This window comes from Polistes dominula, unplaced genomic scaffold (genome assembly GCF_049000335.1).
Source record: "Polistes dominula isolate Pdom_NZ unplaced genomic scaffold, Pdom_raw_medaka contig_37, whole genome shotgun sequence".
NCBI classification, from domain to species: domain Eukaryota; kingdom Metazoa; phylum Arthropoda; class Insecta; order Hymenoptera; family Vespidae; genus Polistes; species Polistes dominula.
Window position 1 is genome coordinate 317704 of NW_028301169.1, and position 24827 is coordinate 342530.

The 24827-nt window shown below is 38.9% G+C and overlaps 1 protein-coding gene across 1 annotated transcript in view; it reads left to right on the forward strand.

Moving 5' to 3' along the window:
- Positions 1-24827, forward strand: part of LOC107069921 (protein pangolin, isoforms A/H/I/S) — a 199238-nt gene that overhangs the window by 5762 nt on the left and 168649 nt on the right. The window contains exon 3 of the mRNA XM_089179055.1: positions 22067-22170. Coding sequence (XP_089035181.1) covers positions 22067-22170 — 104 coding nt within the window. The remainder of the gene's footprint in view (positions 1-22066; positions 22171-24827) is intronic.

Here is a 24827-nt window from a genome sequence, read left to right on the forward strand (position 1 = left end):
AACGAGATATATATATATATCGAGATTTAGAATAATTAACGAATACACGTGTATCTAAGGATAACTAAACAACTCTAAAGAAAATTTGTTCTTCTCACAGCTCGGAAATACGTCGTCTATTAACCCTTTCGCAACGGGCGTATTTCTACTGTGCGGGCTACTTAATACGTGCAGCATCGAAATTGCACTTTATTTTTAAATAATTTTGTTGTTGATATTAACGATTTTTCATTAAAAGAAACAAAACGTTAAAATTACATGTCCCAGTGTGTGACGAACTGCATATGTCCGTCGAATGTAAAATACGTGGTATTTTATGGAGGGCCACTATAGTGTGGCCCGTAGTAGCGAAAGGGTTAAAGATAAGCTTACGACAAGCAGTCGTCGAGTTTGGGCACCATTTAAATTCGCTATACTCGATTAATCGTTTACGATGCTCGGTCATATTCATATCTCGAACAAGGACTACTTGTGTATGTAAGACACCGATCGTTTTCATTCTCTTCAGTCATAATAGAGAGTCGAATAAGGTTACTCGACAAATTTTATCCCTATTGCGTGTATGTGTTACTCCTACTTTTATTTCACGTGCATTCTTTTTATATCCTAGGTATTGATAAAGAATAACGAATTAAATACAAAATCGTTTTGTTTTATTTTGATTTTGGATTTTTTTCTTCTTCTTCTTCCTCTTCTTCTTTCGTTAATGACATTCTACGAAAAATGGTCTGTTTTTTCATTCTTCTTCTCTAAGTGGACAACGAGAGGAACTTCGTTTTTAAAATTCCCTCCGAACGAGATTCGAAAACCAGTTTGCGTCCTCTTATGTTTCTTAAAGAGGCTTCTACGTGGCTTCGAAAAATTCCGTCTGTAATTTCGTGAGATATATCGCGTGTGTGCGGTCGAAGTAAGAGAGAGAAAAAGAGAAACGTTTTCTCTCTCTCTCTCTCTACTCGTCGGTAATAACGGAGAGAGAGAGGGAGAAAGAGAGAAAAGTACAAAAGCAGAACGTGCGGGCCACGTTGTGATTCTTCTTCTTCATTTCGATGTAATACTACGCTAATACTAACCACACTACACAATGTTGCATGAAGAAAAATTCTTTTCAAAACGAAATTCTAAGAGGGACCAGATGAGTTCGTACGATTCAGCGTCCTACTAGAGCCCTTATCTCTTGCGATTGGGTAGTTTAGCAAATGAAGATTGACGTATTCATGTACGTACGTACGCACGCATGCACGCACGCACTTACACATATATAAACGTGAGAGAAGGAAGGGAAGAGAAGAAAAAAAAACAAGATGATGAGAAGTCATCGTTCCAACAATTTAAACGTGCTAAAAAGCGAAACAAATGCGGGATCAAATAAAAAAATTGTTCACGATTACCCATGAAGAATTTTCCCATTTCCTTAGAAAAGCGTAAACTGTGGTAATTTGGTTTACTGCAGTTGTGGTCCCTTTTTTTAACGCGACACAGGGACCTAAAGATCATTTTCTCGAGCTAAGATCAGAGCGAAGATGATACCTTTGGATAAAGAGCCACGCACGCACATGCTTAAAATAGAACTTCACGTTAAAAGGAAGGAAGGAAGGAAGGAAAGGCATCATTTTATTTATTTAATTATTAATTTTAATTCAATTGTTTAATTTTTCACACTGATATTTTTTTTCTTTGTTCTTATAAGAATATACTGACCCAATAAATAGGAGTCGTAAAAAATTAATCGGACGTTAGAGAAGGTCGTATACGTTAGGCGTTTGAGTATTCGTGTCGTATGTGTGCGTAATACGTGTGTATAGAGGTGCGCACGAGAAGCGACTGATTTGTCGCTACTTGGAAACTGCCTCCGCCTCTGGATCGCACTTCGGCGCGAATATCGTATGCAGAGCGAATGTGAGTTCAGTATGGGAGAAAGAGAGAGAAACGATGTGTCTCGTTGTGCGAAGTAATTGACGAGTTCGCGTGTAGGCGGCGGCCAAGTCTCTCAGCTCTCTCTCTCTCTCTCTCTCTCTCTCTCTCTCTCTCTCTGTTGGTGTTGAAGAAAGAGAGACCGCGAACGAGCTTCCTTTGCTTCGTCTCGAATCGTTCGAGCTTGGGCGCCTAGATAGCCTCGAGCAAACCGTAGGCTTATCCTTTGGAGAGACGAAAAACGAAACGAAATGAAACGAAACGAAACGAGCCTGTGGCTCTCTCTTTCTCAGTCGTAGGTTATACAGCTCAGCTCAGGATACAGAAAGAAAGAGAAAGAAAGATGGAAGCTTGGACACGGAGTCGAGCGAACGAAACGAGCCAGCCAACCTCTGTAGCCCCCTCCTCCCTAAGAGAGAAAAGGAAGGCTGCTGCATCACCCTGAACTTGCCCGAATACCTTCCCTCCGAACCTCACGATGTGTATCCGCTCACCGATGCACATGGCACCCAAGCAAGTTCTCTTTCCTCTCTCTTCACGCCTGTCTCCTACGTCCGTCTCTCTTTTTCCTCTTGCTTCACCTCCTCTCTCGAACCTAACCCACCCATTTCTTGCGCTCGCCTGAGCATACTGGGTGTTCCGAACCTACATTTTTACTTCTTTCTACACATTATTTCAATGTTCTTAATTGTACCCTTCGTTAAAAAAACAACGTGTAATCCTTTTTAGGTTTTTTTTTTTACGACAGTGGGTGGGGCGGGGAGGGTATATACGACGGTAAGATTTAACAATCGTTTACCTTCTTTTTTTCCCTTCGATTTAACTCAAATAGATTTGTTTTTTTTTTTTTTTTTTTTTATATTTTCTTCTCTCACAAAGAACCCGTCTCCTTGATTTTCTATGACGAGAGTACTTGAGTTTTAATCAGCCGTAAAATTAACCGTGAAATTGGAATTTTTGTTAGCCACGACTGAATGACACACCCGGTATATGAATACAGATACACCGACTACAGTCAGCATTATACACCTACCCTGGTCTCTCCCCTCTACCTACCTACCTGTTCGCTAACGAGCCTACCTGCCGGACTTCTTGCATTCGGAGAGCATGGTCGAGAAAGTCCTCCTTCCCCCTTTGCTGCCCCCTGCCCCCTTTCCTCCTTCCCCCTTCTCTTCTTTTCTTCCTCGCCTTCTTCTTCTTCTTCCTTCTCTTCCATCCTGGCTAAGTTACCCCACCCATATTCCTTTGGTTCGACAACTATACCCCGAAGGTGATGCTGTGCTTCTCCTATCTTCTTTCTTTTACCTTAGACTCCTGCAAACATTTGAAAGCATCTATTTCGTTAGAAAATTACATAAATTCAATCGAAAATATTCTAATGGAAAGAGTAAAAATTATTTTACAATTTAATATGTAATTTAATTATTTATCTTGAAAAAGAAAAGAAAAAAATAATTAATCGTGTAAGTCCATTTATGTGTTATTTGTGGACAAATTCATCAACTGTTTATAGAAAGTATAACATGAAAGATTTTTCGTAATTGGATATAACATTTTAAAGAAGGGATCAATTAGAAATGTATAGGGTTAAAAAAATGAAAGGATAATTTCCGGTGTGTATGGTCTTGTGGAATGTCCCGAACCATCATGCTGATATCCGGCGTGTTCGAGACACGTGCCGAGCACGTGGTGTTCTTCCGATTCGCGCGAATTACGAATACATTTCTGACGCAATTAAATATCTCTTCCAATTATCACATTAACGATAGATCTAATGTTATTTGTTCAACACTTTGTTGAGAAACATTCTTTTCTCTTAATATAATGATTTATTATTACAAATTTTTTTTATAGCAATTAGAATTATTAACAGTTTAGAAAAGAACAATAAAAAAATGATATTTAATCTTGAAAAATAATTTTGGAAGTAACGAATGTTATCGCGATTATTATAAAATTGTTTGAACCTTTGTCTTAACGCCTCTCTCTCTCTGTCTTTCTCTTTTGCATTTTGTCTCCATTTTGTCGATTTTTTTTTTTTTTTTTTTTTTCGTTCCATACCCAATCTGGGCCACTTTATTTACACGGAATATCAATCGTCGAACGCAGCAAGTTTAATATTCCATTTACGATTCGATAATCTCCCATCGGCGTACGCATCGATGCCAATAATAACGCGGGGATTTCGTCGTCGTCGCACGGTGCGCAGTAAAAAGCACAGCTATTAAATGTAATATTCGCCGCGTGAGAGAGAGATACGCCAGCCAAAACGAGCCCATACCAGCACACCATCACTAGCCACCATCGGCCACCACCAGCACCCATTGCCCCATCACCACGAGCAATAGCAGCATCACCAACGGCAGCAACCGCTCAGCATCCCAGCTTTTCTACGCTAACGTTCTGGACAACGAACGTGTGCTGTGTGTTGCTTTCTGATTGGCTAGTTGCCTGCTTGATTACTGTCTGCTAATACGAGTTTCGAGCTAAAGCAATTTTTAACTTATTTAATAATTTATTCAAAATGCTAACAAGTTCCTCAGTTAACGAAAAGTTCTTTTTATTTTGTCAGATAATATGAATTAATTTAAGAGAGAGGGATGATAGGGAGGATAAAGAGGGATGGATAAATTGATGCAATTTATTATTTTTTTTTTCTATTTCATTTAGATCAAATAATTTCATTAAAAATCAAAGAAATTTGTGGTAAACATCGACGAATATTATTTTACTTTAATTCTCTATCTTTTGTAGATACTTTTAGTATCGTCTATAAGAAGCACACATGCATGTGTATCATATATATTCGTAATAGTGGTGGTGGTGGTGGTGTCGAGACATCGTAAGATGTTAGAGAGAGAGTCGTATGTTAATAAGGTTTGTATGCGCTCGTGCGCGCGCGTTCACCGAAATACCGGTTTTTCTTTCGGGTTGGTGGTTACGATTCAGGTTTGTCTCCTTGTTTCCGAGAGCCCGTCGAAACGATTTTCGTCAAAGGAAGTCGTTCGACTGTGCACGACTACTCCCCACCTCGAGTCAATTAACGTTGCAAAAGAGAGAGAGAGAGAGAGAGAGAGGAGCTACTCTTCGTCATCGTTTTCGAATCTTCCAGTTTATATTTTGAAATAGAAAAGGTCCACGTTCGCTAATTATTCGCCATTTCCTAGTGTCCCTCGTAAGAAGCGGTAAAAAAAAAAAAAAAAAAAAGGAAAGAAAAAGAATCTATGTAGTTTTGATTTTTATGAAGTAGGATGATAGGAAGAAGCATCGCATGAAACTGTGAAACCATAGAAAAGGGAGAGAGTGAGATAAGATATTTTGAAATGCGCGTAAAAGAGATAGTGGATAATAAGGAGGAGTAGAAGGAGATGGAAAGGGAATCTTTGAACGAGGCGAAACGACGATGAATCCGGAGAAAAGAGAAAATCAGGAGGATGAAAAAGGATGGGAAGAAGAAGAAGAGCTTGAGCAGCACAGGCCCCGTCTCTGCGCGTCCGTCGAGCGAAGGTTAGCAATCTGCGTAGTGTTTTACGACAACTATAAATATGGTCGTAAAGCTCTTTGTTTAGAGCAGCTAGTCCGGCTTTCGAAACTTTGCCCTTCCTCGCACGGCGAGCATGGACTCTCTCTCTCTCTCTCTCTCTCTCTCTCTCTCTCACTCTTTTGCAAACCCATTTAGGCTCGGTTCGTTGGTATCGAGACACGCTCTCTCCTCTTTCTCTTCTTCCTCCGGCCGCCTACGTACATACTTTCCTTCTTGTTAAATTATTTACCCCTCGCGTAACTCTTTACTTCTCTTTTTGGAAATGGTCACAAATTTAGCATAAAAATTGACGATAGGTCGTTCGCACAAGAGTAGTAACCAAGGATAGAGTGAAATCGGTTAATCGAGGAAAGAAGTTGCCAACGAATGGACGAACGAACGAACGAACGAACGAATAATCCGGTGGCATCTGTTAACCACATGCTAAAACGACAAGAGGCAGGGATAGTGGTACCCTGTCACGCTAATGTCAGGTTTAAGCAGTGAGAATGATTTACAAGCTGATTTACCCAAGAGGAAGAAGAGGAGAAATAAAAAGAGGAGGAAGAGTCGTCCCTCTCCTCCGGGCAGAGAGCATCCTTTCGAAAATCGTTCTAAAGATTGTGCCAACTATTATTTCTTTTTCATTATGATAGAGTTTTATTCGAATAGAAAACATTAATAAAGATCGTCTAGTTATGGGGAAAAGAAAAATAAGAATAGTTAATGAGCTAACTGAGAGATAGAAGTATTATATGGAAAGGTCGATCAATCGTGTCGTTGGCATCGGCCGGTGAGTTAACTAGGACTAAATAAGGCAGCTGACCGGTCTCCGTAAATAATTGTATCTCGTGGAGCTACTAGGTAAGTCGGGATTTATATGGGCGTAGCCGACGGTGCCGACACTTGCTACCTCGGTACACGCCTGGGCCTGCCAAGCACACTTTCCCTCCTCCTCCTCCTCCTTCTCTTCCTCTACCATCACTAGCACACACTAGCGTGCACACGTGGCACCAAACGATCACCCAACACCGACTTGTCCTTTTTCTTTTTATCTATTCTTCTCTTTCCCTTCCCCGCACACCCACTAGCAAGACTTTCCTACTTTGGTGTTCCATGCGTGACGACTACTCTCCTAACGCGCTTTATGGACATCGACTCTCTGCAATTCCGGAACGAACTTGCGTGGATGCTCGTCGACTTTTAGATTCGAAGCTTGTTAGACAGATAGACAGAAAGGGAGAGAGGAAGAGAGAGAGACAGAGACAGAGAGAGAAAGAGAGGAAGAGAAGGGAAAACATAGTAGAGGATAGATAAGGATAGATAATTCGCAACGAACAAAATTTTTCTGCCTTTCGTAGATAACCATATTTGGTCCTCTCTCTCTTTCTCTCGCGTTAGTTTTTTTTTTTTTTTTTTTTTTTTTTATAGCGATCCGATCAACGATCAGATTATTCCCTTTGGTTCCTCGATTCGACGCGTTTTCACGCTCGCCACCCGCAACGAAAACGCGTGTACTCGTCGATCGTTTAATCGTTTTCAATGGGGGGGGGGGGAGAAATTTTCGCTAGGCGAGAGAGAGCTCACCCGCAAAGTTCATTTTGCGAGAATATCTATCTATGTATGTATATGTGTATACAAGACACCTAACCGTAAATTCGGTGTACCGCGCCGGATTGCACCGGCATATGGTGGCTGCAAGTTATGGAAGTGTGCTACTATGTATGTGTGTGTGTGTATGTGTCTCTCTGTGCGTGTCCGTGTATCTATGAGATACGTCGATCGATAGTTACGGTAAGCTTATCTATGTATAATACATATATATGTAACTTACCTCTTCGGAAAGTCATATAAACAACATTGAATAAAAGAATTTTCATAGTCTACAACGTGTCAGTTTGAAGGTGGATTTCGAAGAGGACGGTGTTCCGAACGTACACTTTTATAATAAACTACGTTAAAATTGTTAAATTTGTATTTAATGAATATAATTTAATATTGTAACGTTTTAATTTTAATATTTTTTACATTCTAATGTAATTTTTTGATTACACCTATGCAATCATGACTTCAAGGAATAAATTATGCTATAATATAAGAAAAGTGTATTAGAATATTGAAATAATTGTTAATTAATCGATAAAAATGTGTATTGTTGTTTAAAAACTTTAAATATATGATCGGAGTACTGTCATCTTCGAAATTCACCTTAAGACTGGCTCGTTGTCATCTATCAAAATACTTTTATTAAGTGTTGTCTATATGACTTTCCGAACGTTACACATGCGTGCAACGGGTGTGTACTATTTCTAATTAATAGAATTTAATATTATAACGCTCGGATTTGAGGTGTTTTATCATTTTTATGCAATTATTTTGTCACTCATGCGCAGTGATGATTTAGAGAGTTTAAATTTTCCTCTATTGTAAAACAAAGTTTATTAGAATTAGAAATAACGATATATTCGATAGTAATAGACACTTGTATCGATTAAATTATTAATCATCGTGTCTTAAAAATAAAGTCATAATTTTAATGTTAAATTTTACCATCGTTTTATAGCATCATTTTACAGGGTGGTCTAAAAGTTTTTATATGGCTTGAGAAATCTATTATATTTTTTTATATTTTTTTTTTCGAGACCTTTTAAAACTAATCTTTATTTTCAGATCGTAAAACTATAATCCTAAATTCATCCTAAGGGTTTTTTTTTTTTTTTTTTTTTTTGACCAATCTTGTATTACGTTACATGGACGTAAAATATATCAAAGTTGTGTCGTAAATATATTTGAAGAGAGAGAGAGAGGGAGTTGATAAAAAAACCGTACAACGATTTCTTATTTGAGGAAGTTGATTTTATATCGAGCCTCGTGTAATTACCGAGAGGCATTCATGCTTTACCTGTCGTCGTGTCCTCTATTGGTATTGTAAAACGATCCCTTTTTGCTATTTCTGGACCTAACGAACGAACGAACGGAAATTCTTAAGGATCACTTTTCTTTTCTATTTTTTCAATCTCTTTCCTTCCCGACGAAATTCCTTTCCGGCAATTTGATAGAATTAAAAAGTTGAAACACGATGCACATCGTTGCGTCTTTTGCGTTGTTCGCGTGTATAATATATACAGACCATAGATGGTAAAATTGGAGCGCAAGAGAGTATAAGTAAGAGTGAGTAAGTTAGGTCGATGAGAAAAAGTAAATCACCGATCGCTGATCAATGATCTGGGAAATTCATTATCGTGCACGAGGAGGAACTCTTGCGGAGATTATTGGTCATCGCTCGACGAACGCTTTTATCGTCAGGTTGTGACACATTGAAGTAATACCTCTCTCTCTCTCTTTCTCTCTCCCTTTCTATCATATACTATTACATAGACACGTTCGTTTTTTCTTTCTTTCTTTCTTTCTTTCTTTCTTTCTTTGGATCGTACATGAAACATTGATTTCACGCTCTCATCGAATCGCTAATCTTATCTCTGTACTGAAAGATAACGTGTTCGTTTCTATACGACGTAATTGCGTCTCACCGATCCAGGAAAAAAGTACTAACTCGTTTTCTACGATGATTTTCTTTTCAAACGATCGGCGCCAATGTAAATGCGCATATTAGTAAGTAAGCGAGTAGGCGTTTACACGCATGTGTGTATGTGTGTGTGTGTGTGTGTGTGTGTGTGTGTGTGTGTGTGTGTGTGTGTGTGTGTGTGTGTGTGTGGGTATGCATTTCTTCCTTTTCCTGCGTAACGAAGAAAAGAAACTTCAAACGGATATGCGATCGTCGTTCCGATCGACTGCGGACAATGCGAATGTAAGTTCTATGAAAATACTTCAAGATTCCGTCATTCTTTCTGTCATTATGTTACGAGGAAACATTAATAAGGAAGACAAGAGAATACAACCGAGTAATTAGCCGGTACAAATTACTTTTTAGCACATGATAAAGGATTTACGTGTAATCGTGCAAATTAAAACGAACAACTTCATTTCAATTTAGATTTTGAAATCTATTTTTTTTTTTTTTATATAGAATATTCGCATATTAATTATCCCATTAATAACACATATAAAAATCGTAGAATATAATATAGAAAGGAAGAAATGTTATAAAGTTGCGTGTTTAGGGATTGATCGCGTCGGGGCGGATGTCACGGTATACGTCTGCACGTGACTATTTGTCTAGTATCGTTAATAGATTCTCTTCTATTCGGTGTCAGCAACCCCCACGGTTCATCATCAACTATCTTTCTCTCTGAACGCGTCTAGAATATCAAATAACTCGTGTGCTTCGATACGACCTTCGATGGCTCCTTAAAAAAGCGAGGCCGATCGAGTCTCTCTCTCTCTCTCTCTCTCTCTCTCTCTTAACGACTTTAATTTAAAGGAAGCGTTGAGATATCGTCGTGTGGTTGCTCAGTACGCGTGCACGACGAACAAACCAACAGCCAACCAACCAACCAACCAACCAACCAACCGACCGACCAACCAACCAACCAACCAACCAACCAACCAACCGACCAACCAATCAACCAACGAACGAAAAACGAGTGCTGTGGTCGTCGAGTAGCAACGATAGCAACGAATCGACAAACAAACGTATACGTTACACACAAGGAATAAGAAGAGTCTGATCGTCGTCGCGTCAACTTTGGAACTCGAACCGGTCGACGAGTATACTCTCTCTACGAATGGACTTGCAAGATGAAGAAAGAAAGAGGGAAGGAAAGAGAGAAAGAGAGAGAGAGAGAGAGAGAGAGAAGGAGAATAGCACCCGGAGAACTTCAGTCGCCTAATTTGGGACTTTATCGTCCTGTTATCCTTGCGACTTACGACACTGACGAGCGACGACTTCTCTCATCCTATTCGTGGTTGATTCTTTGCCCTTTTTCGTGATATCGTTGACATCCCTTTTTCATTTGTTTCAACTATATTAAAAAAAAAAAAAAAAAAAAAAAAAAAATACCAAAGGTATATATTCGTTAAAACGGTGGTGTTGTGTGGTTTGTTTTAAAATTTGTATGCAATCATAAATCTATGTGTGATTCTTCTTTCTTTCGGAAGTTGCATCGCTAACAAACAGGGAATGCACCGATAGTATTGCAACGGGGGTCGGTCTTTCTTTCTTTCTCTCTCAAAGCAGAGAGGAGTGGGTGCTGCCCGCGTGTCTCCTTGTTCCCCTCTCTTGTCCTCTACCTCCTCTTGCAATCTGTAGGCAGCCCGAGGCCAAGAACGCAGGGCCGTAGGCCCCTGCCCCAGGGACGAGAAAAGACGATAGGCCCTCCTCTACGTTTTGCGACGTTGCCGAGTCTTTATTCCCTTCCTTCCTTCCTTCTTTCCTTCCTTCCTTACTTCCTTACTTACTTCCTTTCCAAAGTTACGATTTTTCATTTGATCGTTTGTTCAATTTAATTGTCGAAAGTTAAAAGCACATTGTAAAAGATGTTAGAGGAAAATTTGATTAACGTGGTAATATTTAGATGTGATTCTGATGTGTGTTTATCGCGTTGGTAGGATCGGTCGAACGACAACATTTTTGTCGGTGTATGGAATTCGGTTCTAAGATGTTGGATCCTTTGAAATTAGTTATCTTGGATCTTTAGAAACTAACAGGTGCATTCCTTCGACATGAGAAATTCACGTTGATTAGTTTCAATTAGTTAGGTCGTTAACGTTTGGTAGAAATAATTTCCCCTTTTGCCCAAATTCGTCCTAATTAAGTGAAATAATAAGAACGATTGTCTAGATTGTAGCTGATGGTAGGTAAGAAGAAGGAATTTTGTTGATAAAGAAGTCACAAGACTCCTCGTAGCTCTTTCTTTCCGAGTGCAGAACATTGGATGTTAAGCTGAGCGTATTGGAAAGAACTCTTTCTCTCTCTCTCTCTCTCTTTTCAATGTTGTACGAGAGATCTCGTTAAAGGTCGCATCCGATATAGACTCGACTCCGAGTAGTAGAATAAAAAGAAAAAGAGAGGGAGAGAATGGAAGGAGAGACAACCACCACTATCACCACCACCACCACCACCACCACCACTGTTCTCGTTGTCGTCGTCTTCGTCGTTGTCGTCGTCGTTTGTGCAGCAGAGGCTGTGCCGCAAACGCCGTTATTCTAAACGAACGTTCGGATTATAAACGAAAGATCAGAGAAGAGAGTTGAAGAGAATTCTGCAATTACGCGATCTGCAAATACCACTCACCTCGAGCCTTTCGTTTATTCTCGTCGTCTTCGTCCGTCGTCGTCGTCGTCATCTTCGTAGTCGTAGTCGTAGTCGTAGTCGTAGTCGTATTCTCTCTTTATGAATCGCAATGAGGACATCGTGGTGTTTCGTTGCTTTATGAAAGCTCCATTGATTTTAAGATGGGACGATGATATACCCCATTCCATTTCCCAAGCTCTCTTTATCTCTTTAGTTTTCTCTCTTTTCGTCGAATATTATAATAACAATAATAATAATAATAATAATAATAACAATAATAATAATAATAATAATAATAATAAAGAAGTAGCTCGTTCTATCTCTCTCTCGTAGAAGAAAATTTCATCAACCGATACGATTGGAACGGTTGGAAGGACAATCACCATCTTGAAAGAACTTTTGTGCTTAATGCAACGCTATTTCAGGATGCACATTTTTACCGACAAAATTACAATACTCGCGTTAATGGTATTTAATAAGAGGAAGGTTTGAATGAACTTTTTCTTATCGATTTAAACAAAAATTCTAAACTAATCCTTGTAAACGCGTATGATTTAGTTGTTGCGGTTAAAATTAAATATACACACGTCGTATCCGTTTCTCTGGTTTGTCGAAAGGAGGTCATCGAACTCGAAATCTCAGAGTTGTGTTGTACGCGTGCACAAGCCGACGGACGAATTCTCCGCTTCGTTTATTTCCTACTGGAAAATTATCGGGCGTCGCCAACGCGTTTCTACGGAGGCTTGAGCAAACGAAAGGCGCGGTCAAATGAGAGCGAGCGAGTGAGCAAACCAACGAAAGAAAGAAAGAACCAGCCAGCCAACCAACCAACCAACCAACCAACCAACCAGCCAGCTAGCTTCGAATTGCGTTTCTTCCGCTTTTGTGACCGCGACGCGTTACTCGGAGTACCGTAGAAACGGACGTAATGGTCCGAGTAGAAAAAAAGGAGACCGACCCACCCGACCCGACTCTCTCGTCCTCGTGTTTCCAAGGTTTCAACCCAGTGGCCTTCGTGTAGAATTTCTCTCTATCTATTTCTCTGTCTCTACCTGTACACCGAGTATATACAACACATCTACCTCGAAGAACAATTTTCTCGCGAAAAGGAAAAGATACAAACTACTATAGGGAAGAGGGGGAGATGATGCCCTTCGAGAAAAAGACCTGTTCTGACAACAACCATATTTCTCGTTAACCCTTCGTTACTTCGTTCAACGCCAATGTACATACGATTTTACGAAAAAAAAAAACATTCTCATGTGATATATCGTTTCAAAGGATTACGAGTAGTAAAAGTGTTCAAACTTTTTCTTTCTTCTTTATTTTTTTTTTATTTTTATTTTTATTTTTTTTTTTTTTTTACATCAAACGAGTATATAACCGTGTCAAATAGCTAACGTTCTTCCAAAGAGGAAACAGAAGGGAAGCTTGAAAAATCTTAAGTCGAGTGATTGAGGGAAGAAGAAAAGAAGAGAGAGAGAGAGACAGTAGCGTTAAAAAACGCATCCCTTTGATCGGTCGACCGTTCGGGGATGATGTCGACCGATTAAAAAGTCAACGCCGGGTAATAACGACCTACGAACGGAGTCTCCTTTTTAAATCGTTATCCCGGAAAGTCGTCGTCGTCGTCGTCGTCGTCGACGTCGTCGACGTCATTGGTTCGTCCTCGTTTTCTTTTCTGTTCGCACGTTTATCTCACTTTTATCTCTGGACCATTTAATAACGTTTTACCTTTTTTTTTTTCCCCCAAATAATCGTAGAAAAAGATAAATAGGAAAATTTGTATCTTTATTTTTTGTCTTAGTCGCAAATCATTTTCTGGTAATGGATATTTTATTTGCATTAATTTGCAACGTTTCATAATTTTGTAATAGATACATTTGTATTATCATTTCTTATAATAGATATTTAATCATTTCGCTTGAATAATTTATACTCGTTGCAAATATAATAACACCTTTTGTTCTAATATGTCAAATGCCTTAGATGAATCACGCGAATAGTACGCGCTGTTGAACCTTTTTCTTTCTTATTAACAATTCATTTAACGCCACAAAATAATGCGGTTTCTCGCTCGTATTTCCATATCATCGAAGGATAAAATAACGAAAAAAAAAAAAACAAAAAAAAACCGCACCAAGAGGAGATGCATCGAACAATTACCTTAACATACGTAATAACGTAATAGGTCGTAAAGTAAAAGGATTATGGTGAAATAATCGTCGATCGATTTTAGGAGGAGTCTTAAAGTCTCATCAATGAACAAAAGAATCTCTCAGCAGTGTCAATGTACACTCGAAATACGGGGCTATTACCTTCACGAACAAGTCACAACGAAATATAAGAAGTGCTTTTTGTGGGGGTCCTCTTGAAATCACTTGGAATTCGGTGATTTGAACGATCCTAAGACAGGACGCAGTAACCAACCAACGAAAGAAAGAAAGAAAGAAAGAAAGAAAGAAAGAAAGAGAGTGACTGACTGTTTCGATCATCTCGTGCGTAGCCTTGGCTAAAGGCGCTGCCACGGCACCCATTGTCCGTGCCGTCTCTTGTTACGAGACGAGACGAGACGAGAGCTCGGTTTGGTCCAAGGAGAGGGAGAGGAAGAAAGAGGGAGGGTAAGAGAGAGGAAGATGGAATCCAGCAGCAGCAACAGCAACAGCGGCAGCGGCAGCAGCAGCAGCAGCAGCAGCAGCTAGCTAGCTAGCTAGCTAGCCAGCCGCCGGTCAAAACAGCCCAGACCCAGGCTCTTTTCTTCTACTACTCCTTCGTCTCTTTCGGCCTCTTCGTCTCTCCTCCTTATCTACACTTTTTTCTTGTTTTTTCTTCTCTTTCTCACTTATTCTCCAGCGATGTCGGGGACCGTGCGGAGCACCTATGCTCTCTCTCTCTCGTCTTCTCGGCAGTAGGTCTCCTACCTCTCTCTTATTTCTTCTTTTTATTCTCTCGCCAAAGAACCACGTCATTTTCTCACTTGGAACCTTGACCAACCTCGTTGACTCGTATTTGTCAGTATTGTAGGAAAAAGCAAATGGTCGTCGAGAAAATAGTTGTAATAGTGGATCGGTCCTGGGAACTATCCATCCATGTATTCCGATTTTTCCCTAGAAAGTGAATTTTAGAAACAATTTATATATATATATATATATATATTTTGAATTGATTTTTTTTTGTTCGATGATTATTATCCAAATCGAATCGAGAGTGGAGAACTAATCTATCCATCATCTCTTCCTCTCTTTTTTTTGATTTATCTCTTTTTGTCCATCGGACCTTTGATTGCTTTTGATGATTCCTGTATGGCAATGCCAGCCAGCCGAGCACGCTTCGCCGTCCGAGAGTAGAGAGTACGTGACGTTAGCGATAGGGTCTGGCCTCGGTCGGGGCCCGTCAGGAATCTCCCTGGGCACCATCCATTAGAAGGGTGCGCCTACTTTCTGACCTTTACACGGACAAAATCCGTTTTGTCATTGCGCGAGTCATTCTTCTCCAACTATTTCTACTCGACCGGAGGTGTCGTCGAATCGCGAATCGAGTAGGTTGAACTTCTCTCTACCTTTCTATTATGTAGATCAACTTACAACCATTTTATTACAGAGAAAGATCATAGGCTATATATATGGGTGTGCATTGTTGTTGTTGTTTTACAAAACAACTCATTTTCTTCGACACTTTTTCATTTGCCGTCATTACGAATGACGAAATACATTCGTCGTCGTATGATTCGTTGAGATTTCTTTTTTCATCAAATAAAAAGTAGTTGCACACATTTTTACTCGCTAAACTCGAATGAGGCGTGAACAGGCGACAAAGATTCTTAATAACATAATTGGCCAGGATGACTGGGTCCGCGTAACACGACTTTAGCCACCTGTTTGTTGTTGTTGTTGTTGTTGTTACCGGCGTCCCGACGCTTTTGCTTGTCTTTCTCCCTTGCGTTTCACGTTGAAGAAGATGAACGTATTTACGAAGGTACAAAACCGGTCTCTCTTTCTCGATACACTCTATTGCCTGTTCTCACGTAAACGGCAGCCTGTAATTTCTGACGTATTTCCCTCTTCGTTTCTCTTACACTCGTTCGTTCGATCATTCACTTACTACCCATTCCTTTACCTTGCTTCATATATATATATACATATATATAAAGCTATATATATAAATTCTCATTTGCCCATATATATTCTTATTTTCACTGTGGAGTTCCTTTGTATCGTTTCTTATTCCATGGTAGGAAAGTATCGACAGAAACGAAATCCTTCGTTGGCTTTTTCGGTCCAAAGAAGAAGCAAACCGAAACTTTTACCTCTCCTTTTTTCTCTCTCTCACTCTTTCTTTCTTTCTCTCTCTCTTTCTCTACCTTCGTGGGTAGTTCTGGACAACAAAGGAAGATCGAGATTTCCAAGGAAACGCGTCGGTCCCAAGCAGTGAAAGAGAGTGCCCGCCGTGAGCAAGAAGACATGGCACTTGTTGCACAAAGCGTGCCCCAGCCACTAAATTTCTCGGTGTCCCTTACCCATGACCCCCTCTTGCTCCTCTAATTTCTTTTACACGGACCTCCCGCGTCGAGGGTCACCGGTTTACATGCCGGCACGTATTTTCCATTTTGCTGCTTTATTCAGCAAATAGAAAACTTCAATAAGGAAATGAAGAAAATCGTCATTTGTATTTCTCATTGTAAACGAATTATCCGAAAAATTAGATTCTTGTACTTCGTACAGCAGGCAGGGACATTAAAAAAGTTTCACTCAAAAGACATCGATAATCATTAGTTTCATGCTGGTAGAAAATTTCCTGTTTTTTTTTTGTGGTTTACCAAAAAGAATGGAAGAAAAAAATAAAACATCTGTCCATTGTGTATTGTTTAGATTTTCTCTAAAACTTATCATTTAATTAATTATTGTTTGGTAAGTTTAACCAAAATATTGGATATCGAGTATCCGTCAATTTTGTCGAATATAACTGGCGTGCAAATGGCTTCTTCTTTCTACGAGTCGTACTCGAGAAAAGAGAGGAGGATGGAGTCCATGCTTGTGGCACTTGTTGCACAAAAGCGTGCGCGGAGCCATGAAAATTCCTGGCCTGCCTGCCTGCCTGCTTCTCTCGTCTTTTTTTTCCTTTTTCCTTTTTTTTTTTTTCTGAAAGACGATAAATAGAGAAGGAAAGATATGGTCCCTGTCTCGAGAAGAAACGTGTATAAGAAGGGCTCTCGTAGAAGAGACGACGACGGGTAAAAGGGACTAGAGGAGACAAGGGCATGGATTTCTATTGACGCGGACAGCCCAATGGGAGCCCATCCTTCGTTTTCGGAAGAATCTCTGAACCGTCCATACATTTCTCTCTCTCTCTCTCTCTCTCTCTCTCTTTCTCTTTCTCCCTAGTGTCGTTCTAATCCTTGACCTTTTTCTTAGCCGGTCGGTCCTTCCTTTCCCCCATGGGAAGGAAGAGAACCTTGCCGATAAATCTAAGCTCTTTCTTTCGTGCCGTAATGCGTGCCGGATCACGAAATCGAGTCGAATTAACTCAACAAACAAACTAACTCACAAGACTATTATCGCTAACTTTTTTACCTCGTTAATGGTTTCACTGTCAAGCTACTTTTTTCTTTTTCTTTTTCTTTTTTTTTTTTTTGCATATATATTATACGCATTTTTTTTTTTTTTTTTAAATTTTATTTCAATTCTATTTTATTCTCTCTGATCGTAGGATCATCGTGCGTTTTCGTCGTCGGGTCGTTCGCGACATTTAACGAACGCGTATCGATAATGTAATGCCATACGTTTGTAACGAGATATTAATATTCGATGTTATTCGATATGTGTCGACGTATGGAAATATTCAAAATAACATATGATATTTTCTTCTACTACTACTACTACTACTACTACTACTACTACTATTGTAGACGCGTAAATGTGTATTACGTATCGTAAAAAAAAAAAGAGAAAGAAAAGAAGAAAAAAAAAAACACAGACCAACCAAAATGGATTTTGACGTTGAAAAACGGTGGATGATCAAAAAATTGAATATGATAGGGGAATAGAAAGGTGTGTGAGAGATTAGAAAGGAATGGGACTTAGTTTCCTGGTGGATTTGAGAACCGTCGTCGGGCCATACCACCATGGCGCTCCTTTACAGTGTGTTGTTGTTGTCGGCAGGTCGGTAGGTAGATATATATACCGTTGATGGACCAGAGCTAATCTAAAAATCGCCGGAACTTCACAATTATAGTAATTTACCAGCCGACAACAAGCTGTACACACAACGTTCGCTCCGTAATGGCATTAAAGGGACGCTCTTCTGCACCCGTGTGTCCCTTTTTCGGCAAGCCTCGTCCTCGTCCTCGTCCTCGTCCTCGTCTTCGTTATATACGACTTTTCCAAGAACTTCATCGAATTGGATGATGACAGGATTCCTTCCTCATCGTCATTGATTTTTAAACGACAATCACGTAACACGTTTTTCTTTTCTTTTTTTTATACAATAATACATTTTATTATTTCCAATTTTGTACATCGCGTGCGTGGAATGCTGCAAATGTTTAAAAAAAAATAATCATATTTCAAATATTTGTGTTTACGACACACGAGTACATGTTATTATTTTTAAAGTTGGACAAAAAAATGAAGATTATCGTTATCGTTATCGTCGTCCTATGGTGGTTCGTATTTCTTAAAATATCGTTGATAATCAGAAACAAATTTCTAGTTTCGATTCATTATCGAAGTATTATTGAATGAAATTCTATCGGTGTTCATTTTCGTTCTTCCTTTTTCTATGACTTCTGTTATTTCTCTTTTTCTCCCTGACGACTACGACGACTACGCCGACGACGACGACGACGACGACGAGTCGAAATCAAGGGCACTCGTGACATACGAGTCCGTATAATAATCTCTCGACAACTTCCGGTCTTTGCATTGACTTTTCTAATGGTTCGTTCAAGGAAGAAACGAGATCGTTGTTCAAGCAGAACACACATTCGTGCAACCATTCAAATGATATTTCCATTTATTTGACCACAGTATTTGTATTAATTAATGACAAGTATTTTGTTACTACAATTAACAGTACATATATGTATATGAATATTCTATTAGGTATAAATAATTAAACGTGTATCAAATTAACGTCAAATTGTATTTTGTCATAAAGTTGTATGTGGTAAATTGCATCAGTGTGTTACGTTAATCACATATCGATATTTTATTATCAAATACTCTGATTATCCGATATTTTATTAGCTTGTTTGCAAAATAATTACATGTTTTTTTTTTTTTTTTTATATTACAACTAGGGGTGCCCCGCCACACGTTGCTGTGGCTCACAATCAGTTTGATACACACGTCAATAAAATAATATTCTGATTATAAATTGAGATATAAACTATCCTATCTTTCAAGTTAGATGAAACTGCACAAAGTGTGCACAATTTTTATCATAATCGGTTCAGTAGTTTAGAAGTTCATTGCGGACAAACAACGTGACATGATGTAATTTATCTATATTTTAAAGATTTCTCGCAATTTTGATGCGATGCCAAAAAAGAAAAATATAAACCTACTCGATAGATCGAAAGACAAGAGATGTTGCAAATCACGTCTAAAACGTCTGTTGGTAGAATGTCAAATGATTCAAAGGTTTAGAGTTAAGGTTGGCTATTGGTAAACGAGATATCTTTGCGAAAAACAAAAAAAATAAAAAGTATATAAAATAAAACTTGTAAAAAAATGTTCAAGCACGTATTAACTCTTTCTCTCTCTCTCTCTCTCATTTTTATTTTATTCGGAGGACGTTAACCTGAAATCACGATTAGGATAAATGTGGACATTTGAATTCAAGAAGCTTGTCTCTGTTTCGTTTAGAAATTTTTTTCAAATATTTCTCTCCTTCTCTCTCTCTCTCTCTCTCTCTCTCTCTCTTTATAACATATCGCAGTATTTTAAACATACACAAAAATGCCATTCGATTGCACGGTTATATTTATAATCACCGAGTAAATAATGCATTATTTCTGCAAGACTCTGATGTAAACAAACTCGAGAGTGAAAAAGAGAGAGAGAGGAAAATGCATGAAGTATTCAGTAGGAACTTTGAATTTGTATAACGTGCTCGTGACGGAGAAGAAGAAGAAGAAGATGCTGGATGGACCGATCGCGACCGTCTTGAAAGAAAAAGGAAGAGAGGAAAAGTACAACCGACTGGCAATAAACTTTAACTGCTAGGAGTGTGTCGCACATGTGCTCGAACTTTCTCTCTCTTTTTCTCTCTCTTGGTTCATATATACAATTTTGGAAGAATCCAAATAGAGAAAATAAGAACTAAGATTATTTAGAGATTATTGTTGTAAAATTTCACTCTAGTTAATATAATGAAAAAGTTTTGTTATAAATTGACATATCTAAATTGTAGATTTTGGTTTCGTTTGAGAGATAAATTTTCTACGTAGGCACGTGAGAGAGAGAAAGAGAAGAAAGAATTAGGTGGTAGGGTGAGTTAGTAGTAGTAGTAGGTAGTAGTAGTAGTTGCAGATAATATAAAGAAAGCCACGTGACAAATGGAGATCTCTTGAAAACGTTGTACACGGTCAGAATCCGTCTGGTGGATCTCTTCTGTTGGAGCGTTACGTTATTTATAGAGTCGCGTAGCTGACAATTTAATCGTCGCTCGGAGTTGGTGCGAATCTAACGCGCTTTCGCGCCTTTACGTCTTAATAAAGTTCGTGCTTGCGACAACTCCTCTCCTCTTCCTCCTCCTCCTCCTCCTCCTTTTCTCTCACATACACGCATTGCAAGAAGATATAGATACACGCGAAAAGGTCAATGGTCTTGCGTTCCCCGTTCACCAACTACTGGCACAAGAATTGACTCTTTCATGGTCGTTCAATTGCGAATCACCATCAAATGCAACAGTTATCCTAAACAAACCCATATTCATAAAGATTGTTTTAAAATTCAAATTGTTTCTTTAAATGAATTTGGTTTTATTGTATATATCCGGTGTCGGGTTCGGTCAAAGATTACGTTTTTATCGTATGAGAATATTTTCGAGAGCTACTATTTCGCGATACCAACCTAATCGATATTTTCGTGATTTATCTTTCAAGACAAACGTGTCGTCTGTGATATATTCGACGATCGTTTCCCTGATATCGATCGAAAGAAAAAGAGAGATAGAGAGAGAGAGAGAGAGAGAAATCGTGCTAGCGAATGGCGTTGTTGGCATTAATATTGCGATAGCTATGCCTTGTTAAAGTGCTCGTGCTAACAGATAATCGTATCGACGATCGTTTATGGTTCAGCGTTCCGCGTTGATAAGATCGCAAAACAGCGGGAATCGAGAGAGAGAGTACGAGGAGGCGTCCCGGAAAGATCACGACGACCATCTTCAACGCGAACTCTCTTCTTCTTCTTCTTCTTCTTTTTCTTCTTCATCTTTCATCTTACCGTTTCACAATAGTCAATTTCATGATTTTTTTTTTTTTAAACGATCTCTGTGTCACCCTTTTGTTCATCTATTTTATATACTAGGGGTGCCCCGCCACGCGTTGTTGTGGCTCACAATCAGTTCGATACATACGTCTTTAAGTCAACGAATTACCTTATACCGCCATCTGTTATAAACTAAGAGATATAAACTATCCTATCTTTCAAGTTGGATTAAACTGCACAAAGTGTGCAAAATTTTTATCAAAATCGATTCAGTAGTTTAGGAATCCATTGCGGACAAACAACGTGACACGTAATTTATATATATTAAGATATTTTTGTGTTCTATAGAAGATGATAAATATTTGATGTGTATACTTTTTTTTTTTTTAATCCTAGAGAAGAAGAGAGAATATGCCTGTGAAGTTGAGTAGGAACCACACTACTTGAAAGATCGCCCATTCATTTGTGATATCGAATGTAATTTCTATTCGTTAGGTATTATTCAAGCTTTAGAGAGTAAAAAGGGTTAAATGCATTTAACTCCTCGTGGCAAGGGATACTATTAAGTAACGCTCGACGGTTCTTCCTTCGTTGAAAAGCCTCGCGCGCGCGCGTGCGAGAAGCCTTTTCATTTGAGTTTAATGAGGAATAGGATGATATTTTTACAATTAGCTTTTCCACGCACTCGCTTCTTCCTGGAAGATCATCTTCGTATACATGTATGCATGTACCATATGATTCTTTGAGCATACACTCTCGTGATAAAAATACACATAATACGAATAACGCGTTAGTACTAATTATACAAAAATATAAATATAGCCTTTGACGAGTGGAGAGAGAGAGAGAGAGAGAGAGAGAGAGAGAGAGAGAGAGAGAGAGTTTATATTCATTTTATTATTCAATTCTACTCTTATGAATTTTATTTTGATATCTTATAGAAATTTGTAACTACATCAATCATGTAATAATTTTATTTATCGTTGTTTTTTTTTTGTAATATTACAGGAAAGGTGGATCCAACGCCTCACACCTCTTCGTTCAACATGGGCTACCTCGTTTCACCGTACCCTTACCCAAATGGAGCCGGGGGTCCGATTCCCGTATCTATGGTGAGTCAAAGTTTTCAATGTTTTTATATCTCTTATATTTCGAAGCGATAATTGTGGTTGATTTAAATACCCTCATTAGTCTCGTTTAGTATAATATTCGTATTCCTATCGCTGCCGGTGTTACTACACAACTAGGAAGGTATTCGCTCAAACGTCTTGTCTTACGTTCTTAAGATCAACCTAGCGTGACTATCTGTCTCTAACTTTGCCGATTTCACAGATCTCGCCGATTTCAGTTATGTGTATGTTTGTTGTGTCTGTTCTCGCTGTTACCCCATTTCGATACTCGACTACTTCCTTTTCTTACCCCGTTTACGATCTTTACCGGTGCAAGATAGGAACTTGATTTATTCGGGCACGCAAGAGTGCTGCTGCTGCTGCTGCTGCTGCTGCTGCTGCTGCTGCTGCTGCCTACTACTACACCGGGCCCCGTTATATCGTCCAAAAATGTCGCACGGAGATAATCAAATTAAGATAAATGTTTTGCCGGCACCTTGTCGGCATTTTCTGATCTACGTGTGATATATTTTATCTACCTCTCTCTTTTATTCGTGCCAAGATAGTTCAAACGGTAATCATTTTCTTTTTTTTTTCTTTTAATCGTTCTCGCGTACCATAAGCGGGTTATATACAGCGTCCCATGTAAATCAATTCATCCAATTATATTCCGTGTAATATTTTCATCAAATACAGGACGACTATTTCATTAATTCTGTTTAGACTTTAGTTATTTGATGTGAAACTCGGTAGTTTGAATGATATCGATAAAAACAATGATACAACTAATTGAAATTAGACACTTGGTGGTCTCAGTAAGATCGGTTTAACGTGTATAGATTCACGTGTGTACGAGGACATCCTTCTCGGTGGTCTTCTCTATGGTTCTCCGAGCATTGTTGCGGCCAGGGTGTGGGATCGATTCGGTTCGCGAACGCGAGCGTGTTTAAACGAATGACTAATTTGAGTGCGGTGAAGCATGGCGTTGCTAAATAGTCGACAAAATTGGCCCGATTCGTTGTTAAAGAGAGCGTGACCGTGATCTTTCTCTAACTTATACGAACATAAATTATATGTGATAATACGCGTTTACCGTTCTCGAATCTTTTCTTCATCAGATTGGCGGGGAATGATGTGGTTTATCATTTTTTTTTTTTTTCAAAATTTATTTCTCCAAATATACATAACCGTTGCTCCGCCACGCGTTGCTGTGGCTCACAATCAGTCAATAAAATAATGTTGCGATTATAAATTGAGATATAAACTATCCTATATTTCAAGTTGGATGAAACTGTACACAGTGTGGAAAATGTGATTAAAATCGGCTCAGTAGTTTAGGAGTCCATTGCGAATAAACAACGCGACACGTAATAATTTATATTTATATTTTCTTTCTCGAAAGATTCGCGTGTAATCGTTGATCGTTTATTACAAACTAGTATATTCCTATTGTATAATAACTTCCTACTTTCTCCAATGGGGGAAGAGCTAAAACGAAGTTTTGTGGTTTTTCCATTTAATGTATGCGCGTGCATATAAATAAAAGTATTTAATTGAAACGAGAGAAAAAAAAGGTAATGTATGGGGGTAGGGGGAAGATGAAATAAAATATAATGAAAAATGTATGAAACAAAAAGGGGGGAGCAAAAAAAAGAATTAATTACAAAGGTTTTTCGATAGAACTCGACTCGTGATCTCTCCCATCCAACGGGGAGAGAAGAATCAGCGTGTGGTAGCGTCGATTTATGGAAAATGATGATTTCAAATCTGTTAACGTTACCGTCAAATAATTTTAACGCATATAACATTCATACGTACTCGTACGAGATACTCTTTTCGATATATGTAGTAGTACATATCGGAAAACCAATTGGAGTTTCATTCGTTCGGGAACGAACGCGTGCACCCGCGATACCACGCACGGACGGTCATCTCTCACCTCCCATATCCTTCCCTCTCACCCCTCTCTCTCTCTCACTCTCTCTCTCTCTCTTTTCGATAATTAATACAATTTGTTTGAAATATTTTTTTTCCCCTTTAAAAACGTTATTTACACGGCGTTGTTACGTCGTTACGTTGTCACACCTTTCCACTCTACCTATCGTTGAAAAAAATAAATAAATAAACTCTCCACGGAAATGGAATAAAAAAAAAAAAAAACCCCCCAAAAAAATCCTATAAATAACGAACAATCGTGGACAAGTTATAAAAGAAACTTCTTCGGCAATTTTGTAAATGACTTTGAGGAGCAGCATAATTTGGTGAGATGTTCTTCTCGGTAATGCAAAAAATGAGCGCAATTAAGGATAAAAGTCATTATCTATCCAATCGGTTCAGGGGTTCTATTGGATGCACTTGGACGATAAATCATTGGACGCATCACACCTGAAAGAGAGAGAGAGAGAGAGAGAGAGAAAGAGAGTGTCTTAGGTATCGTCGACGATAAGTCGTAAAGAAAATTAGGTCGTCCACTCGTGTCGGGCAAAAAGGGTGCGTGACGTGGTCTAGCCGTGAGAGCCTATTAAGGTCTCTTCGACTCCTTGAAGTAGTTGAACGAAGCAAAGAGAGACAGAGAGAGAGAGAGAGAGACAGAGAGAGAGGCTCCTTGGTTGGATAGCAGGCAGGCAGGCAGGCAGGCAAGCAAAAGCAAGCAAGCACAC